Genomic DNA, 20,653 nt, shown 5'->3' on the forward strand with positions numbered 1-20,653 from the left:
TAGAAAAACAGAGCTGACTTCTTCTAAAAACAGCACCACACCTGCCCTCAGTTACACTAAAGTGAATAAAGCCAAGTTGGAATACCACACACAACCTGAGGACAGGAGTGGCACTGCTTTTGGAAGAAACTAGCTCTGGTTTTAAATTTCGGGACATCCCCCCTTTAAGGGGTTCTCCAATTCCACATATTGATGGTCTATTGTTAAGATCATCAATGACTAATTGGTGGAGTACTCATACCGTGCAACCTGGTTCATCAGCTGTTCAGCACAGCATAGTCTGCCGTTCATTGGGAAGTGAGTGAAATGCAGACAGCTCCATGGTGACCATGCTGGGCTACTACAGAATGGGAGCTGAGCTGCAGTAACCCAAAATGACCACTACACAGCCAACGGCGCTGTCTGCTACTGGCTTGCTTTACAGTGAACCTCTGGCCACAGCAGCTGTGCCAAACTGATTGGTAGAGGTGCTGGGAGCAAGTGGAATTTTTCTCTGATAAGATATTTTCCAATATATTTTAGATGTGCATATACTTTTCAGCTGGTGACAGAATCCAAAGGAAAACACCAAGAAAAAAATAATCATCTTGTGTCTGCCAATATACTAAAACAAGGAGGGAGAGATTAAAGAAAATAGTAACATATGGTTGCTATTCTGGCTATCAAGCTGTAAAGACAGATTTAATTTATACCTGAAATACCACATCTAACCAGATGGTGTGCTGTTGAGGTACACAATTAAATTACTCAGTGTGTGCCACCTAGTGGTAGAAATTATGAAAAGACATCATAATTCAATTAAATGGTACACTGTAATAGCAGGCTTAAACTTTTTCATGCTCCTATTTACTTTAAAATGTTTACATTATCACATTTTACACAATATTGATAAATGAACAATGAAGAAATGTTGCAGTCCTCATGGAAATCAGAAGCAAGACAAAAATCTTGCACTTCAGGGAAAAGGCATATGGAATCAGGAAAGATAAAGGAAGGCAGAAGGGATGGCGGTCATGGTTGTGAAAACACAGCTGTGTTGACTAAATCAGTTTTTACTTAGAGGATAAGCAGGACCATCCAAATACGACACGGGGACAGGGAGATCAATGCAAGACGCCACCACTTGGACCAAGTTCAAAATAAAAATGGAATTACATCTCAGTATATTCATATACACGGATAAGTATTCATGTTATCTATACTATATAAACAATGAGTTACGAATGATTTATCCTTCCCATGCCCTGAACATTACAAATTGCTTACATGTGTTTATATAAAACATATTACACATCATACAATATATAAGGAGAGATAAAAAGAGCACATCAAATATGGTGAACTGTCTTACTATCCAAACATTACTGACAAGATGAGAAACATTGTTATATGGCAACTAGCAGATCACTGTATGGCAGCAAATGTTCCAAACAGATTAATCCTTTTCCATATGTGTATGTGACAAAGTAGTCAATACAGATAATATGCTGCAGAATAAAATCATGTGCTGGTGGTAAGTTTTTAAAAAATATACTTTTATAACATATCTATGAGATATATCTGCTATTAGAGGCCATGATGTCTTCCACACACACAAAAGGACAAATACAGAAGAGCTGAACTTGCTCCCATATATCTCTATAGCCACTCTCAGAAGCAGCAGCATAGATGACATTATAGAACAGTCCTGAGCAGTCTGAGTTGTGAATCCAACCCTGGGTTGAGATACAACACTTAGTAGAGCAACTTATCACTTATCAGCAGCTTCTTTGTGTCTCTCTACCACTGTCTTATATTTAAGCTCTGCCCCCCCCCCCCCCAGTTACTGACAATGAGAACTAGGACCCTCTGAATTTTTACATCTAGGGAAAACAGTTATTGAACCCCCTTTAATTGTGGCAGTGGTACAGATGCCCAAATGATGTAAATTTTTAGGCATAAATATTTTTTTGAACAAAATTACCATTTATGCGGAATAAAAGAACAACATTTGGGGCAGATACCTTTCCCCTGCCAAAGGAGTGTAAAGGAGGGATAAGGGAGGCTAGAATTAGGGTTGGCCTTACATGTGACTTTTGGAACGACTTGCAATACCGAAAGTCATAGAAGTATACACCGGCCCCTGGCTTTCGATGTTGCAAGGGCAGCCAAGGCAGCCATTACTAAATCCAACGGGGAAAATGGGTGTGGACCCAACATGTGTGGAGCTTTACTAATGTGCGGTTTTACCTAAAAGTCTCAGTTAAATGTCCCCCAGTGTTCTAAGCCTCTACATGTCTAGGAGTCATGCAATGTGGAACTTTTTGATTGTTCAGCCGGCTTCGCCTACAGTACATGCACAGAACAATGCCGTGAAATCAGAGAAATCTTGCAGAGAGTATTTAGTTTTACGGAAGACATGGTAGATATTGCTGATATAGATGGCATTTTTACACAAAGAATAATAAACTGTACAATGCTTGAATTGATCAAAATTTAGAAATTTGTGAAATCCATCTTATTGCGCATTAATTTAGAGATGTGCCTCAAATGAGATCAAGCCTGGTAAAAATGGTGAAACACTGTGGAGATCTTGGAGCGAGTTCTGAAGCAGTAAATATCATAGCGAAATAGCTTTGAAATCTACACTGACCTCTGTTTATACTTGGAATCATAACTATAAAGTCCACAACGCTCCACTTGCTCAATAATTGCTAACAACTGCCCCTGACACTAGAGAGCTGGAATGTGAGAAGTCATGTAATAGACAATACAGGGCACCAGACATATCATATTTCATCTCCGTAAAATAGGATCTAAAATTGTCTCTGTGGTATGCCAGGCTTCTTCAGACTAATTTCAGTCAATCGCCCACAAACCTCAAAGGACAGATGATTAAAAAGCTAAAAAAAAAATATTATTTTATGGTAGATGGAAGTTTCCTGTGTAACTAATTCTGGAAAATGAATCTAGCGGTTTATGAAGATTACACGTACTTTATGGCTCCGGTCTTCTGGGATGGTGCCATGCGTGTGCCATCATCTCAATCATAATGCCCACGGCACACATCAGGCGGCTCCTGTGAAAGAGCAGTACAGTATAATGGCCCCTTGGTTTCTGATCATAGGGAATTACCCTTATGTCTTTGACAATCTAACTGCAGGAAGCTGCTATTTGGATAAAATTGACCCCCCCCCCCCCCCCCCACACACACACACCTACTGGACCCCAGTGCAAGAGCAGTATTTAGACCTCTAGGTCTCTAATAGCTCATCATAGAGCACTACTCTTATGTCTTTGACTGACAATACACTAGTTGGCTGGCAGTAAGCCCCCTTATTTGGTTTGCAGTGGGACACCTTACCTACTAGATCCCTTGGCAAGAGCAGTATATAGGCCTTTTGGTCTATACCAGCTCATCATAGAGCACTGCTCTAGTGGGGTGGCAGTTAGCCCCATTACCATATGGGCCAAAGCAAGGGCAGTATACTGGCTCCTTGGTCTCTCTTGGTCTTTCTAACACTCCATCGATCAGAAGGTCTTATTTGGGTAGACTTGGGCTCCTTTAACTACTGGGATCCTGTACAAAAGAAATTAAATGGGCCCTTTGTTCTCTAATATCTTGTAATAAAACATCTCCCTTATGTTTTATCAAACAATTTATTAGTAAAAAGTTAAAAGGATGTTCAAGAGACGCATATGAGCCTCTTGGTCCCTAAAAGCTGATCATAGAGCACCAATCTCATGTCTTTCTTTGACAATTCACTAGTAGGGTGGCAGTGGTCCCCTTTAGGATGGCAATGGCCCCCTTACCTACTCGACCCATTGTAGTTAGCAGTGCTTGAAGTGTATTTCAATACAAAAGGATCTTTACATGTGGTCTACATGGACATACTAAGATCAATACAAGGGCACTATACAGGTTCTATGGTCTTCAATGGCTAATTTTTGAACACTTCCCTTAGTCTCTCTAACTGTCTGCCAGTAGGAAGCTTCTATTAGGTGACAGTGCTCTCCACCTTTTCTAATGTGTAAGATCAATATACAGTGGGGCAAAAAAGTATTTAGTCAGCCACCAATTGTGCATGTTCTCCCACTTAAAAAGATGAGAGGCCTGTAATTTTCATCATAGGTATACCTCAACTATGAGAGAACAGAATGAGAAAAAAGTCCATAAAATCACATTGTCTGATTTTTCAAGAATTTATTAGCAAATTATGGTGGAAAATATGTATTTGGTCACCTACAAACAATTAAGATTTCTGTCTCTCACAGACCTGTAACTTCTACTTTAAGACTCTCCTTTGTCCTCCACTCGTTACCTGTATTAACCCCTCAAAGCGGTGGAGAAGTTTTTTTTTTTTTTAATCAACTGGTGCCAGAAAGTTAAACAGATTTATAAATTACTTCTATTAAAAAATCTTAATCCTTTCAGTACTTATTAGCTGCTGAATACTACAGAGTAAATTGTGTTCTTTTTGGAACACAGAGCTCTCTGCTGACATTACGAGCACAGTGCTCTCTGCTGACATCTCTGTCCATTTTAAGAACTGTCCAAAGTAGGAGAAAAGATCTCATCCCGTGGTGTCAAAATGATCACAAGAATGGTGAGCAAAAATCCCAGAACCACATGGGGGGACCTAGTGAATGACCTGCAGAGAGCTGGGACCAAAGTAACAAAGGCTACCATCAGTAACACACTACACCACCAGGGACTCAAATCATGCAATGCCAGACATGTCCCCCTGCTTAACCTCTTCAGGACGCAGGGCGTATGGATACGCCCTGCATTCCAAGTGCTTAAGGACGCAGGAAGTATCCATACGCCCGTGGGAATTCCGGTCCCCACCGCTAGCCTTGGGGACCGGAGCCGGATGCCTGCTGAAATCATTCAGCAGGAATCACGGCATATCGCCAGGGGGGTCATTATGTCCCCCCATGTCGGCTGACAATTCAGCCCAGCGATCTGCGGCGATTCCGGGTCAATCGGGTCTCCAGTGACCCGGAGACCTGGAATTACTAGCTGATCGGGGCCGTCTCTGACGGCCCTGAACAGCCATAACCAGCAGGGTTGAGGTGGCACTGGTGCCACCTCACGATCGCCCTGATTCGTCGGCCGGTTTACCGGCCGACCAATCAGGGCACCTGCTGCGGGTGTCACTCCCGCAACCCGCTCCGCCCCTCTTCCGGAGGACGTGATCGGGTGCGGGAAGAGGACACCGGCAGCTGGGGACCCCACGATCCCCGGCGTCCCTGCTGGGATCGGAGCCCCAGGAGCGGCGGCGACGACGAGGGACTGACCTGTGTGCGGCGGCGTGGAGCAGCAGTTGGAGGTGATTGACAGCCTCCTGCTGTTGCTTAGCAACAGCTCCCAGCATGTAAAAAGGGCATGCTGGGAGCTGTAGTTATGCAACAGCTGGAGGCAGACCACCACAACTCCCAGCATTCCCTTATGGGCATGCTGGGAATTATAGTTTTGCAACAGCTGGAGGCATATTTTTCCTAGGGAAAAGTGTACCTTCAGCTGTTGTATAACTACAACTCCCAGCTTGCACAAACAGCTAAAGTGCATGCTGGGAGTTGTAGTGGTGCATCTGCTAGTTGCATAACTACAACTCCCAGAATGCCCGTTGGCTGTCGGTGACTGCTGAGAGTTGTAGTTTTGCAACAGCTGAAGGCACACTGGTTGTGAAACTCAGAGTTTTTTTTTACCTAACTCAGTGTTTCACGACCGGTGTGCCTCCAGCTGTTGCAAACTACAACTCCCAGCATGCACAAACAGCTAAAGTGCATGCTGGGAGTTGTGGTGGTGCATCTGCTGGTTGCATAACTACAACTCCCAGCATGCCCGTTGGCTGTCGGTGACTGCTGGGAGTTGTAGTTTTGCAACAGCTGGATGCACACTGGTTGTGAAACACTGAGTTAGGTCACAAACTCAGTGATACATAACCAGTGTGCCTACAGCTGTTGCAAAACTAAAACTCTCAGCATGTACAGTCTGTCAGCGCATGCTGAGAGTTGTAGTTTTGCAACAGCAGGATGTTCCCCCCCAATGTGAACGTACAGGGTACACTCACATAGGCAGAGGTTTACAGTAAGTATCCAGCTGCAAGTTTGAGCTGCGGCAAATTTTCTGCCGAAGCTCAAACTGCCAGCGAGAAACTATTGTAAACCCCCGCCCATGTGACTGTACCCTAAAAACACTACACTACACTAACACAAAATAAAATAAAAAGTAAAAAACACTACATATACACATACCCCTACACAGCCCCCCTCCCCAATAAAAATGAAAAACATTTTTTACGCCACTGTTTCCAAAACGGAGCCTCCAGCTGTTGCAAAACAACTACTCCCAGTATTACCGGACAGCCACTGACTGTCCAGGCATGCTGGGAGTTTTACAACAGCTGGAGGCACCCTGTTTGGGAATCACTGGCATAGAATACCCCTATGTCCACCCCTATGCAAGTCCCTAATTTAGGCCTCAAATGAGTATGGCACTCTCACTTTGGAGCCCTGTCGTATTTCAAGGCAACAGTTTAGGGTCACATATGGGGTATCGCCGTACTCGAAAGAAATTGTCTTACAAATTTTGGGGGGTATTTTTTGCTTTTACCCTTTTTAAAAATGTAAAATTTTTGGCAAAGCAAGCATTTTAGGTAAAAAAAATATATTTTTTTTTTACAAATGCAAAAGTCGTGAAACACCTGTGGGGTATAAAGGTTCACTTAACCCCTTGTTACGTTCCCCTAGGGGTCTAGTTTCCAAAATAGTATGCCATGTGTTTTTTTTTTCTGTCCTGGCACCATAGGGGCTTCCTAAATGCGGCATGCCCCCAGAACAAAATTTGCTTCCAAAAAGCCAAATGTGACTACTCCTCTTCTGAGACCTGTAGTGCGCCAGCAGAGCACTTTTCACCCCCATATGGGGTGTTTTCTGAATCAGGAGAAATTGAGCTTCAAATTTTGGGGGGTATTTTCTGCTATTACCCTTTTTTTTTTAATTTGACATTTTTGGGAAAACAAGCATTTTAGGTAATTTTTTTTTTTTTTTTACATTTGCAAAAGTCATGAAACACCTGTGGGGTATTAAGGCTCACTTTACCCCTTGTTACGTTCCCCAATGGTTCTAGTTTCCAAAATGGTAGTGTTTTTTTTTTTTTTTTTTTTTTGCTGTTTTGACACCCTAGGGGCTTCCTAAAGGTGACATGCCCCCCAAAAACCATTTCAGAAAAATGTTCTCTCCAAAATCCCCTTGTCGCTCCTTCCCTTCTGAGCCCTCTACTGCGCCCGCCGAACACTTTACATAGACATATGAGGTATGTGCTTACTCAAGAGAAATTGGGCTACCACTACAAGTAAAAATTTTCTCCTTTTACCACTTGCAAAAATTCAAAAATTGTGGCTACAAGAACATGCGAGTGTTAAAAATTAAGATTTTGAATTTTCTCCTTCACTTTCCTGCTATTCCTGTGAAACACCTAAAGGGTTAAAACACTGACTGAATGTCATTTTAAATACTTTGGGGGGTGTAGTTTTTATAATGGGGTAATTTATGATGGGATATTTCTAATATTAAGACCCTTCAAATCCACTTCAAAACTGAACTGGTCCCTGAAAAATATTGAGTTTGAAAATTTTGTGAAAAATTGGAAAATTGCTGCTGAACTTTGAAGCCCTCTGGTGTCTTCCAAAAGTAAAAACTCGTCAATTTTATGATGCAAACATAAAGTAGACATATTGTATATGTGAACCTAAAAAAAATTATTTTGAATATCCATTTTCCTTACAAGCAGAGAGCTTCAAAGTTAGAAAAATGCTAAATTTTAATTTTTTTCATAAAATTTTGGGATTTTTCACCAAGAAAGGATGCAAGTTACCATAAAATTTTACCACTATGTTAAAGTAGAATATGTCACGAAAAAACAACCTGGAATCAGTATGATAACTAAAAGCAATCCAGAGTTATTAATGTTTAAAGTGACAGTGGTCAGAATTGCAAAAAACGGCAGAGTCCTTAAGGTGAAAAAGGGCTAAGTCCTTAAGGGGTTAAGCCAGTATATATCCGGGCCCATCTGAAGTTCAGTAGAGGATTGGGAGAATGTCATATGGTCAGATGAAACCAAAGTAGAACTTTTTGGTAAAAGTTCAACTCGCCGTGTTTGGAGGAGAAGGAATGCTGAGTTGCATCCAAAGAACACCATACCTACTGTGAAGTGTGGGGGTGGAAACATCATGCTTTGGGGCTGTTTTTCAGCAAAGGGACCAGGACAACTGATCTGTGTAAAGGAAAGAATTAATGGGGCCATGTATCGTGAGATTTTGAGTGAAAATCTCCTTTCATCAGCAAGGGCATTGAAAATAAAATGTGGCTGGGTCTTTCAGCATGACAATGATCCCAAACATACCGCCCGGGCAACAAAGAAGTGGCTTCATAAGAAGCATTTCAAGGTCCTGAAGTGGCCTAACCAGTCTCCAGATCTAAACCCGATAGAAAACCTTTGGAGGGAGTTGAAAGTCTGTGTTGCCCAGAAACAGCCCCAAAACATCACTGCTCTTGAGGAGATCTGCATGGAAGAATGGGCCAAAATACCAGCAACAGTGTGTGAAAACATTGTGAAGATTTACAAAAAAACCTTTTGACCTCTGTCATTGCCAAAAAAGGGTATATAACAAAGTATTGAGATGAACTTTTGTTATTGACCAAATACTTATTTTCCACCATAATTTGCAAATAAATTATTTAAAAATCAGACAATGTGATTTATGGATTTTTTTTTCTCTTCTGTCTCTCATACTAGAGGTATAAATATGATGAAAATTACTGGCCTCTCTCATCTTTTTAAAATTGAGAACTTGCACAATTGGTGGCTGACTGAATACTTTTTTTGCCCCACTGTACATGCTCTTTCTCTCTACTAGCTTATCACAGATCACTGCTAATTTAGAAGGAAGTTGTTTTTTAGATGTTAGGCCCCTTTTACACTGCCATTGCTCCCCGTCGAGAACGGCCGTTTTTCTCTTTTTTTTTTTTATTGAGTGACTTTAACGGCCATTCTCGTGATGGGAGAAACAGGCTCCCAGCGGCTCCAATTTACTATTATGGGGGCTGCTGGGACCCGTAGTTTTTTTGACAGGAATAGCGGGAGAAAATGACAACTCTTGCAGTAATTTTTTTCCTGCTATTCTCCCCGGCTCCCCTGATGCCCGTCACACTGTCGTGTCTTAACGGCAGTGTGAAAGTAGCCTTAATGAGCCCCCTTACCTACTTATCCATTGTGATAGAGCTTTATATGAGCCCTTTGTTCTCCAATAGTTTATGTTCAATCACCTCTCTTAATCTCTTTAGCCAGTAAGAAACTTTATTTAGAATAGTATTGCAAATCCTTACCTTGCAACAGTAGTATATGGTCACCTTGGTCTCTAATAGATCATTGATAAGCATCAATAAGACTCCATCAGTAAGAAACTGCTATTAAGGTCTACTGGTCCTCTATGCAAGAGTAGTATATGGGCTGTTTGGTCTCATTATATTAGAGCAGCTGTCTTAGTCTCTTCATTAAAGGGGTTATTTAGCCACAGGATAGGGGATTAGTGAGCGGCTCTCTCTGCTGAATTGTCTATTGGAGCGTCTATACAGCACTCTGGTATATCTGGCATTCCCATAGGCTTTTAAGGCCTACTAAGCCTCTGTGCAAGAGCAGTATATGGGTCTCCAAGAGATCCTCTCCTAATCTAACAATCCATCAGTAAGAACCTCTGTTTAGAATGGCCCCCTTATCTTATGGTCCATCTCTGTCCACTGCACCCCTGCTTATGGCAAAAATCATTCTCTCTCTGACACAGTATTTCATGAAGTGCCAGGGTTCCTTTTCACAGCTCTGAACTTAGGTCAATTTTCAAATATTAGAACTTGTCTAAATTTAACATATTATGTCTCCCATTTCAGAGATGGATGATGTCCCTGACCCCGCACCATTAGCATTTACTATAGGAAGTGCTATTAATGAAACAGACTTCCAAAAGTAATAAATTGCCGGCTGACTTCATAACTGTCAGTGATTAAAATTATGGAATATACTTGACAGTTTGCGCACTTCGAGGCACTTACCATGGCCGTCATCCAAGAAATCAGTGATTGTCGCTGAGGTGCACTTTGACCATGGTTTGGAGGCATCGATGCTTGTTAGAACAGATGACATAAGACGTTTATCTTCCAGGGAGCCAAAGTTCTCTTCACAGAATTTTGAGTCATCGTGGGATAGCCCAAGGAGATGTCCTGTAAATTGAAAGAACATATGGATGGAATGTATTACAGAGGATAGTATGAAGGCTGTGGTTAAGTCTTCATGTGCAGACATCTACAGGCATTTTCCATGTAGAAATTGTGGTGTATATGATCTGTAATTTTAATGTATTTAAATAAGAGGGTGTATGTGTGTGCTTATGTATATTGCATTGATCCCAAAGGAATATATTACTGTAGTTATACTGACATTTTCTTAAATTGCACCATTCCTGGGCCATGTTTGAAGGCATCTATTAACTTGCCAGCCCTAGGACTGATCCATGTAAACAGAGACTTTGCTATAGGGGTGCACAGATAACATTTGCACCCAGGCCCTTGTGCCTGAGGATGCCCAAAGGTCCCCAAGAAGTCTTCAGTATTATAAATGACACATGGTTGGTGGGGCTTATTAGAAGTTAAGGCGGCAGAGCTAAGCTGCTTGAGTGTCACACTTGAGACACTTGAGTCTGGGCAAAAAAAATCATCATTTATTGTGTTGTGACAAACCCATCAATACTAACAAAGGTATGGTTGATGTTGTTGTCCTGTCACCTATCTGCAGCTCAAATTCTGTTTAAAGCTACCGTCCAATAAAAAAAAAAAAAAAAAAAAAATGTTATGTAACATAGAGAATGACTAGTTAAATTACCTGTTGCTGTCCTTTTAATCCCTTCTGCACAGAGCTGCTGATTTCTGTGCCCCCCCCCCTCTTCCCCTATATTATGGAAACATAGCCCCCAAACTCTGGGGCATTCATATGTAAAATGTGTTTCAAAAGACTGGGACCAAAGGGGTAATGCTTCTTCTTAAGAAGAGTGTCATATGGATGTGTGGAGACTTATTGGCCATTGATGATCCATTGGGAATTCTGGGAAGAAAGGATATGCAAAGCAGCTCTCACCTTGGAGGTGTGACATTGCATATCCTTTCTTCTCAAATGTCTTGGACACTCCCTGGCTCTCAGATGGACTGGCCTTCATGATCCTCATCAGAGCACTGAGAGCAGGGGGCATATCTCAGACTACCGAAGCACCATGTGAATAGGGTAGTTTGAGAAGCTGGAAGTAAGGGCAAATGGGACCAGAAATAGTTCGATAAGCGTCAGTAAAACTAAAAAGATACCCTAACTAAGCAACATATTCCTCGTGTTATGTTAAATTGTTTTTTGAGAACAGAAGGGCTACTTTAATATTATGACTGTATCTTAAAGGGGTATTCCCATCTCACAAAGTTTCAACTATTTACAGGAAAGGGTATAGCAAGCTAGTCAGAGGGGCAAAGGGGGTTGAACAATGAATGAATGAAGCACTAGCTGCAAACATGCACTGCGCTCTGTTCTTTCAGGGTTAAAATTGCCTCACATTCTCATGATTGGTGGGGGTTCCAACAGTGGGACCCCCCTCCTGATCAGATTGTTATCTCATTTCTTGTGGATAGGAGATAACTTTGGGAAAGGGGTACCATTAGATAAGGTGATGTATCTTGACAATAGGAAAAACACAGAATTTTTATCATATCTCATCCCCTTTATCCATCTCCTTGGTTGAACGTGACAGACAAGTTGATGGTGTCTTTTTTCAAATACACTAACTATGTCACAATGGTTTCAACTTGTCATGCCTTAAAATTTTGTAATCTACCACGACAAAAGTTAAAAATAAAAATATCTTAAAAACATAAAGTCAGCAATTATTTTTGCTCCTTAGACATAATTATCAGTAATGAATAAGGCTTTGGGTAAGTGCGTTAACATATCTTTCTATCCAAGGCCGGTAACTCTTTCTATAATTTTCTTCTATATTTTCTCTGTTTCTCAAAGCGTCTCTGTAGTTACATAACACCTTGTACATAAACCGCTAGAACCTGCTCAATTTTAACTATTAAACTCACAGCGAAAGTAGCATAAAAAAGTAAACAGCTCTGAAGTGTGGAGGTACTGCAGGTGCGCTACTTACTATTTAATTAAACAACCGACTCAAAGCACTAATTGCCAGAGCTTATTCCCCCGGTAAGAGTTACGTAATTGCTTCTTGTCACCTTAGATTTTTTCCATAGCGCCGAATGCCAACATTAACATGGCTTTACTTGAAAATTCACGGTGAAGTATCAAGTGGTGTATAGATTGCATTTCACAGACTTAAGAATTTAAGAAGCTTAAATTGAGAAACACACATACTGTTCCCTCCTGTGTGCTTCTTAAAGTTTTAGATGTCTCCAAACAGTTCAGCCCAAAAAAATAAAATAAATAAATTAGCTTAGGTTTCTAATCTTTGGCAACCTTTTTTGGGATATATTGGAAATACAAAAATACAGAAGTCAGAAAACAGTTCTAAAAAGTTCTAAAATAAAATCAGTATTACCAAATGATTTAATAGGTGACATCTAATCGCTTTAGGGGTGTAGAGGTAAGAATTCTACTGAAGTCTGGTATCTAAGGGTGACACCAGAAGACACCAGGAGAATAACTGACTCATGGAGGGCCTAGTCACAGACTTTGCATTGGGGCACGAGAGCTCCAAGTAATGGTGGGCATACAAATAAGTGAAAAGTCTGGGACTCAGCCAACTGGCTAAAGTGTATGGGCTTCCTGCCTCTTCCAAGAGACTATGGGGGAGATTTAACAAAACCTGTCCAGAGGAAAAGTTGCTGAGTTGCCCATAGCAACCAATCAGATTGCTTCTTTTATTTTTTAAAAGGCCTCTGAAAAGTGAAAGAAGCGAGCTGATTGGTTGCTATGGGCAACTCAGTGACTTTTCCTCTGGACAGGTTTTGATAAATCTCCCCCCGATGGCTTTCTCCATTGATGAATAACCTCAATTTGATATAATCTGTCTGATAAATGATGACTTATGAAAGAGGTTGATATCTCTAATGGTGCCCATCTACATTAAAGAGTTGAGTAAACGCATCAACTTCTGCAGGACCAGCCAACTGCCTAATGTGTATGGGGCCTCCTTACTCTTCCAACAGTTGATGTCTGTGAAGAGAAGGGTTGGGCAAGTTGGATTTCAACAGGCTGATCCTACTGTTTTCAGAGATAAGCCAGCACCAACCTGACCACAGCCTAACATATACCCTCTTTACCTATTGTACTCTTCATCTATAGCTTCTCTCCATGCCAGTAAAGTTGTGAATGCCTATTGGTGGTCTACAAACCTTGATATTATGGTTCAGTTCCAGTTATCAAGTACGTTCAACATCAACACATCCATAAACTTGCTAAGTTTTTGGACTATTGGATGTTTTTCAAGTATCTTCTTAAGATCTTCAAGGGAACTTACCCTACTTTAGTGAAAAGGGCAGTAGGTTCCAAACTGCGGACCACAAGTTGTTGCAAAACTTCAACTCCCAGCAAGCCCGGACAGCCGTTGGCTGTCCAGGAAGGCTGGGAGTAGAAGTTTTGCAACATTTAAAGGTCCACATAATGGAGACCACTGGAATAGGATATAGCTACAATACCAGACACAGCCTATGGACTGGTATGATGCTATGTGGGCATGCTAGAAGTTATAGTTTTGTCTCTCTGGGCATGCTAAGAGTTTTAGTTTTGTCTCTCTGTGCATGCTAGGAGTTGTAGTTTTGCAACAGCTAGGGGCCCAGAATTTGGAGACCATTGGAATAGGGTATAGCTGCAACGCCAGGCACAGCTTATAGACTGGTGTGGCACCAGAGGTGTAACTTGTAGTTTCTGGGCCCCGATGCAAAATCAGCAACAGGGCCCGATGTGCCAATCATAATACTGCTCTCTTATGGGGTAGAAGTGACTTGGTGCCCCCTTAGGCACCAGGGCCTCGTTGCGACTGCTACCTTTGCACCTCCTTATAGTTACACCCCTGTATGGCCCTATTTCTTTCTGAAAGGTAGACAGTTTTTTCTTTTATCTCACACAACCCCGTGAACAATTTTGCCAATAAAAGTACATACAAAAAATGCACAGATCCTAAATTTATAAAATCATTCACAGCTGTCAAAATCCTAAGAGCCACAAACTACATACGTAGAGGAAATGTAGCACTCCAGTTCTAATGGCATTTCAATGTCATTGGATTTGTCTCCATGAGTTAAGCTGTCTTCAAAATTACTTTAATAAGATTTTATTATATTTATGTAACTTAGGTGAACTTCATTGCTTCACAGTGACAGCATTTAAGTGGACGTGACGTCATCCTGGCATGGCTCGCATGTGAGTGTGGCTGTGTGTGAGGTAAAGGAACAGGATATCATTGATGATGTCCCGGTGGAGAAGAAGGAAAATATGGGAATTAACTGGTAAGAGACAACTTCCTTGTGTCACGGTCACAGACAGAAAAATATGTCTACTGCCGGAGACGCATGAGGTAAGCAAATCCATTCTTTGCCTAGATACACAGATGTGCCCATCCTTAAGGTTCTGGTAAGTTTGTTGAAAAGTACAATTTAAATTCACAATATAAAGTCAATACATTATTGCATTATGATAGAAAAACCCTTAACAGGATGCAACCAATGTCACATCCATTCAAAGATGACCCAGATAGATACAGTATAAACACTTCCTGAAAGAGTATCAGGAAATCATGTTTTCTTCAAAGCTGATTTTATCTGACACCCAATGGCGTAATAGGGGTGGGTGGGGGCCCCGGTTGCCACTGAGTGTCCTGGTGGGGGGAAGGAGGTTTGGGGGGTTGGTATACTGCATTATAGGGGGGATTACTGCCTACTGTGGGGGGGGGGGAGTATTACTGGCTTCTGGGGGGCAATGTAGAAGACAGATACAAAACTGGATCTCTAATGGCGCTGGTCCTGATATGATCACAAAGTTACTTGGTTTATTTGGCACAAAAACAATGCGTTTCTGTCTTGGAATTAGCCCTTCGTCAGGTCCAGTGCCATCAGAGATCCCGTCTTGTATTTGTTTTCTTCATTTTGCCAAGCTGATTGAGAAGTGTCTCTTTGCCGGGGGAGGGGGGGGGGATCGCGACTGCAGGAAGTTTATGACTATATGGTGTTGTGCTCTTAGTGCAACACAACTTGATAAGTGGATTTTTACTTTGTCTTTTGAAACATACTGCACTAGGGGCACTTGTAATTTTTTCTTTTCCGTTACCTGGCTTCTGGGGTGGAAGTTACTGCCTACTATGGAGGGTTTAATGCATACTATGGTAGGTTTACTGCATACTGGCTACTGGGGAGATTACTGAGTATCGGGGAGGGGGGGGATAATGGCTACTAGGGGGATTACTGTGTACTAAGGGAGATTACTGGCTACTGGGGGGGAGAGTTGCTGGCTTCTGGGGGTGGATTGCTGGCTACTGGGGGAGCTTCCTGGCTGATTGGAGGGATTGCTTACTAGGGGGGCTTACTTGCCTGCTGAAGAGGCTACTTGCTTATTGGGTGTACTACATAACTGCTGTGGGGGAAACTTAATAGGGGACCTTCTTACATACCCACGTTTAATATTTGGGACACCAAATCTCTAGTCCACAGAATGCAAGTTTCCCAGCTCCCTGCAGTTAATTATAATTGACCCCATCTCGGAGCATAGAGAGCCGGATAATGCCAAGGGAAATCCAAACAAGAAAGAAGATCCAGCTTCATGAGAGTATAGTCCAAAATATCAAAAATATTTATTTAAAGCTTAAGGATATGAAAAAGTGAAGCAATTATAAAAACAACACGTTTTGGGCTGCATGTTCTTAGTCATATTAGAGGTGCAGCTTGTATGCCCCGATGCAAGATCTGCAACAGGGCCCCAAATGCCAATAATAATACTGGTCTCTTATGGGGCAGATGTGACTTGGGGCCCCCTTAGGCACCAGGGACCGGTGAGACTGATACCTTGGCTACCTCTATAGCTACGCCCCAGGTCATAGTCATAAATACTCTAGGTACGCCTCTGCTCACACGACACATCCATAGATATGAAAAGCCAGGAAGAAATGAAAGGACACATTTATCCTTCTGTCAACTAATAACTAAATCCTTATGTTCATGGCTAGAGATGATTTTGAATAAAATAAATTGGGATTTGCTTCAGGCAAATTGATTGCAAGAGCAGGGACTCCTGTCAAAGAGTCCTTGCTCTTGTAGACTGAGCAATGAAGCATACACAGAATGCTCTGTGCTCAGCTCAGCCGCTTAGTGTTTTGTACAGCGGCAGGGACTCTTGCTTTTCTGCTTTTATCAGATTAGCAGAAAAAAATCTGAAAAGAATCACTGGAACTTTGTTCTTCTTTAGCAATGTTCAAGGCATAGCCCATTTGTAATGAATGTTAAAAGTTGTCCAAATAATGTGAGCCTCATTTTCCAGAAACAGCTCTACTCCTGTTCATGTTTGGTATTTAAAGGGGTATTCAAGCCTTAGACATCTTATCCCCTATCAAAAGGATAGGGGATAAGATGTCTGATCGTGGGGGTTCCGCCGCTGGGACAACTCCCGCCCCCCAAGATCCGTTCGCATTCTGTGTTGGGCACTGCTCCAGAGATGGAGATGTGACATCACACCCCCTTGTGATGTCATGCCAAGCCCTCTCCATTCATGTCTATGAGAGGGGGCGTGGCAGCAGGACCCCGGCGACCAGACATCTTATCCCCTATCCTTTAGCTAGGGGATAAAATGTCTAAGGCCGGAATAGCCCTTTAAACTCTGCTTCATTGAAGTGCATAGGACTTAGCTGCAATACCAAGCATGGCCCATGGACCAGGTAGTGCTGTTTTTGGATATCAGCAGCTATGTTTTTCCAATCTTACACAGCCTCCTCAGTGTTTGGTTTGATAGATTTCCAGTGATAATTCTGGATTGTCCTATGGGAAATCTTGTAATGAAGAACGTACCACAAACCTCAGATTTCCTTTACGCTTAGAATGTTATCACCGTGCCCAGCAGCTTTAAAAATAAAAGTCTCATTTAATGTAACCTTTACTTGGGAAGAACTTTTTTACATGGATCAGCAGAATCGAAAGGGAAAAAAAAAACCTCAAACCACAGCAAACGCCGCACGGAGATAGTGTTGTGTCTGAAGCACTTCCTAATATCCTGGCTGAACATTCTGCTTTGATTTCAGATTGTCTAACTTGCGCCTTTGACTCATTTTACCGTCCTCGTTCACAAACCCCAAACACAAAAGTAGAACAACATTACTTAAAAGGAGGGAAAAAAAAGGCCCCGACTCGACATGGTTGGAAGCTCAGCTTTAAATGAAACACCATGAAAGGAAAATGAAAAGGACTTGTGGTTCATGTAGAGAAACTAAGCTATAAAATTACATCTTCAAGTATCGGGAGCCAAGCGTTAGTAGTTTAGTATAAAATATACTATCACTTACTATGGCTGGATGGGATTTACAGAAAAATACAACCGGGTGCTGTTTACTTGAAATGATCTCCTTGTTAGGGTATGTTCACACTGAGGAATTGGGGTGGAATTCAAGCAGAAATTTTCTGCCTCAAAATATTGTTACTTTTCCACAAGAACTCACAGAGATTTTGCGCGGAATTTCGCGCAGAATTGGCACGGAATTGGCGTGGAATTGGTGCAAAAACGCACAGAATTCGTGCGGAAATGCATGTTTCATGCAGAGGAGGAGTATGAAGTATTTCTATTCATAAAATGTTTTTTTTTTTTCATGTGGAAATTCCGCGCCAATTCCGCGGCAATTCCGAGCAAATTCCGCACAAATTCCACATGGAAATGCTTCTGACTGAAAAAAAAATAAATAACATTGATCTCTATGGGAGAACGACGCTGATTTCGCCTGAAAGAAAGAACATGTTCTTTCTTTAAGCGGAACAGACTTCCTCGTCAGAATTCTGCTTGAGGAAATTCCTCAGTGTGAACTGAGGGGCAGAAATTCTGCACAGCTCTATGGGGATTTCCCTGCTGAATGATTTGGAGAGGAAAAAGCGAGCAGATTACTCGTGGAAATTCCTCTCTAATTCCTCAGTGTGAACATACCCTTAGGATCCGTTCACACGTCGGAATTCAAGAGGAATTCGAGCAGAAAAAATTTCGTCCGAAAAATCGAAATTTCATTTCGCGCGGAAAGCGAGCGGAAATGCGTGCGGAATTACGCGCGGAAAGGGGGAAGAAGGAAGGGGAGGATTTGTGGGAGGGCCAAATCGGCCATTTTATGATTGTGCTAGTCAGAAATTAGAGCTGCAAGTGTTATATAAGCCCCAAAATGTCCCGAAAAAAAATCTACAAACAAATTACAAGTTGATGTGGCTGACGAGTAAAAAAAAGGGTGGAGTGTGGAGTGGAGAATGGGTGTCATCCTTTTTCCATGGGCTGTCTCTTCTAAATTTTTCCATGCGCATTCCGCGCGAATTCCGCACGAATTCCGCGCGGAAACGATCTCGGGTGTAAAATTTTTTCCCATTGACTTCCATTGAATTCTGCTAGCGGATTCCGCTTGAAGAATGAACATGCTCTTTCTTCAAGCGGAACGGAATTCAGCGTCGGAATTCCGCTAGCGGAATTTACGCTGTGTGAACAGGACAGCGGAAATTACATTGAAGTCAATGGCAGAGGAGATGGCAATTCTTTTGGAGCGGATGATTCAAGAGGAATTACTCGAGTAAATTCCTCTTGAATTCCGACGTGTGAATGGGCCCTTATAGAGTTATCAGTGCTACACAAGTAGCAGAACTGCGTTTGCTATTTGGCACATGTTCTGGTGTTATATTGTGATCATAGAGGTTAAAGGGGTACTGCAGCAAAAATTAACTTAATCCCTATCTACAGGATAGGGAATAAGTAGATAATGGCTAGGGGCCCGACCGCTGAGACCCCTCGCAATCTCCAGAACGGGGCCTGGCTCTGAGTGAGGTGCGCGTGCGGTCTACCGCACGCGCACCACACTCAGAGCCAGGCCCCATTCTGGAGATTGCGAGGGGTCTCAGCGGTTGGACCCCTAGCCAAAAGCTACTTATTCCCTATCCTGTAGATAGGGAATAAGTTATTTTGGCTGCAGTGCCCTCAATTGATTTCTGTGGGAGCTCCGAAGAGACTCGAGTCCAGCACTCGGGCATCATCGGCCCACCCATAGAAATGAAGGAAGTACATGCCGTCTGGCGGTAGACGACACGCGCTCCTCACTGAGAGCTGGGTCCCGTTCCAGAGATCAAGAGTTGGAGGGGACAATACACTAGTGTAGCACTAAGCCCACTTCACTATTATTCCCCTAGACAGTAGACCCCAGACACCTGGTTGTGGAAGGAACTGCAGTGCAGCCACTTTCAAGCATGAGCGCCACTGGGCAGGGAAAATTCATTGGAGGACCTAAGGCTTCACTAACGCTGCTACCCTTTCATCCTCACAATCCAACCTCTGGGACCTCAAACAATCATAAAGATGGCATATGTTAGCTATATTCCTTAGCTTTATGATTAGTGTCGTTTTAGCAAAAAAAAAAAAAAAATTGTTTTAGCATCCATCTCACAGTTTTTCTCCTGTACAGTGGCTCCAATCAGCACTGTATCCCAATCATTCCCATGATCGGTAAGGGTTCCAGAGGTCGGCCACAAATCATAAAATGCTAGTGAGGTGTCTTTTGAAGGGAATCTGTCAGCTCTATATTATGCGTAAAGCTCAAGTGCGATGGAGGTGTTGCTACGCTGCAGTATGCCTCCTCCCTCCCTTATCCCTGCCTTAAATGACTGACATAAAGGGCTTAGTGCTAGAAGACAAGCAGGGAGGGGTGGGGAAGGGAGGAGGCATGTACGCTGCAGCTCAGCCCGACCTCTATGACCCTTGAGTTTATATATATTATTTGAAAACAGCCAACATCAGGGGGACAGATATTATTTGTTTTATTTCCCTATCAGTGATCTGCCCTTGTCTGCAGCTCTGAGCGTGTTATAGAGCTGACAGATTCCCTTTAAGGCCACATTCAGACAACTAAGATTAGATCATATATTAGCATCACTATTATAGCTGCAAATCCCAGGCCTCCTGCAGTCAAAGTGACTAAAGTTGTACTATGGAGAATGATGTTTGGTTAAATTTTAACTGCAAGGGATCTGGGTCTTGGAGTTGTAATAAAGAGGCTATGAAACAGCCACATTATTGAAGAAGAAACAAGTAAATGCCAAATTCTGCTACATAAATAGTGTATGCCAGGGCTCCTTCCTCAAGCTTTTTTCAGAATCCAAAGTCTCCCTTTGAGTCAGGATCTTTGCAGGAGAACTGTGGTATGAACATGGCAGTCCTTCAAATCAATGGACTATCATCTCACCGCTGGGGACCCCCGCGATCTCCCTGCTGCACACGGCGTTCGTTTAGAGTGTCGGGTGCAGTGCCAGAGGCTTGTGACGTCACGGCCCTGCCCCCTCAATGCAAGTCTATGGGAGGGGGCGTGACATCATAGGGGATAAGATGTCTAGGGGCGGTGTACGCTTTAAGGGT

General features: G+C 42.4%; 1 protein-coding gene across 1 annotated transcript in view; it reads right to left on the reverse strand.

The window, feature by feature from the left end:
• ADAMTS5 (ADAM metallopeptidase with thrombospondin type 1 motif 5) overlaps positions 1 to 20,653 on the reverse strand; it is a 104,099-nt gene that overhangs the window by 37,225 nt on the left and 46,221 nt on the right. The window contains exon 3 of the mRNA XM_056559461.1: positions 10,093 to 10,260. Coding sequence (XP_056415436.1) covers positions 10,093 to 10,260 — 168 coding nt within the window. The remainder of the gene's footprint in view (positions 1 to 10,092; positions 10,261 to 20,653) is intronic.

This window comes from Hyla sarda, chromosome 2 (assembly GCF_029499605.1).
Source record: "Hyla sarda isolate aHylSar1 chromosome 2, aHylSar1.hap1, whole genome shotgun sequence".
Lineage (NCBI taxonomy): Eukaryota > Metazoa > Chordata > Amphibia > Anura > Hylidae > Hyla > Hyla sarda.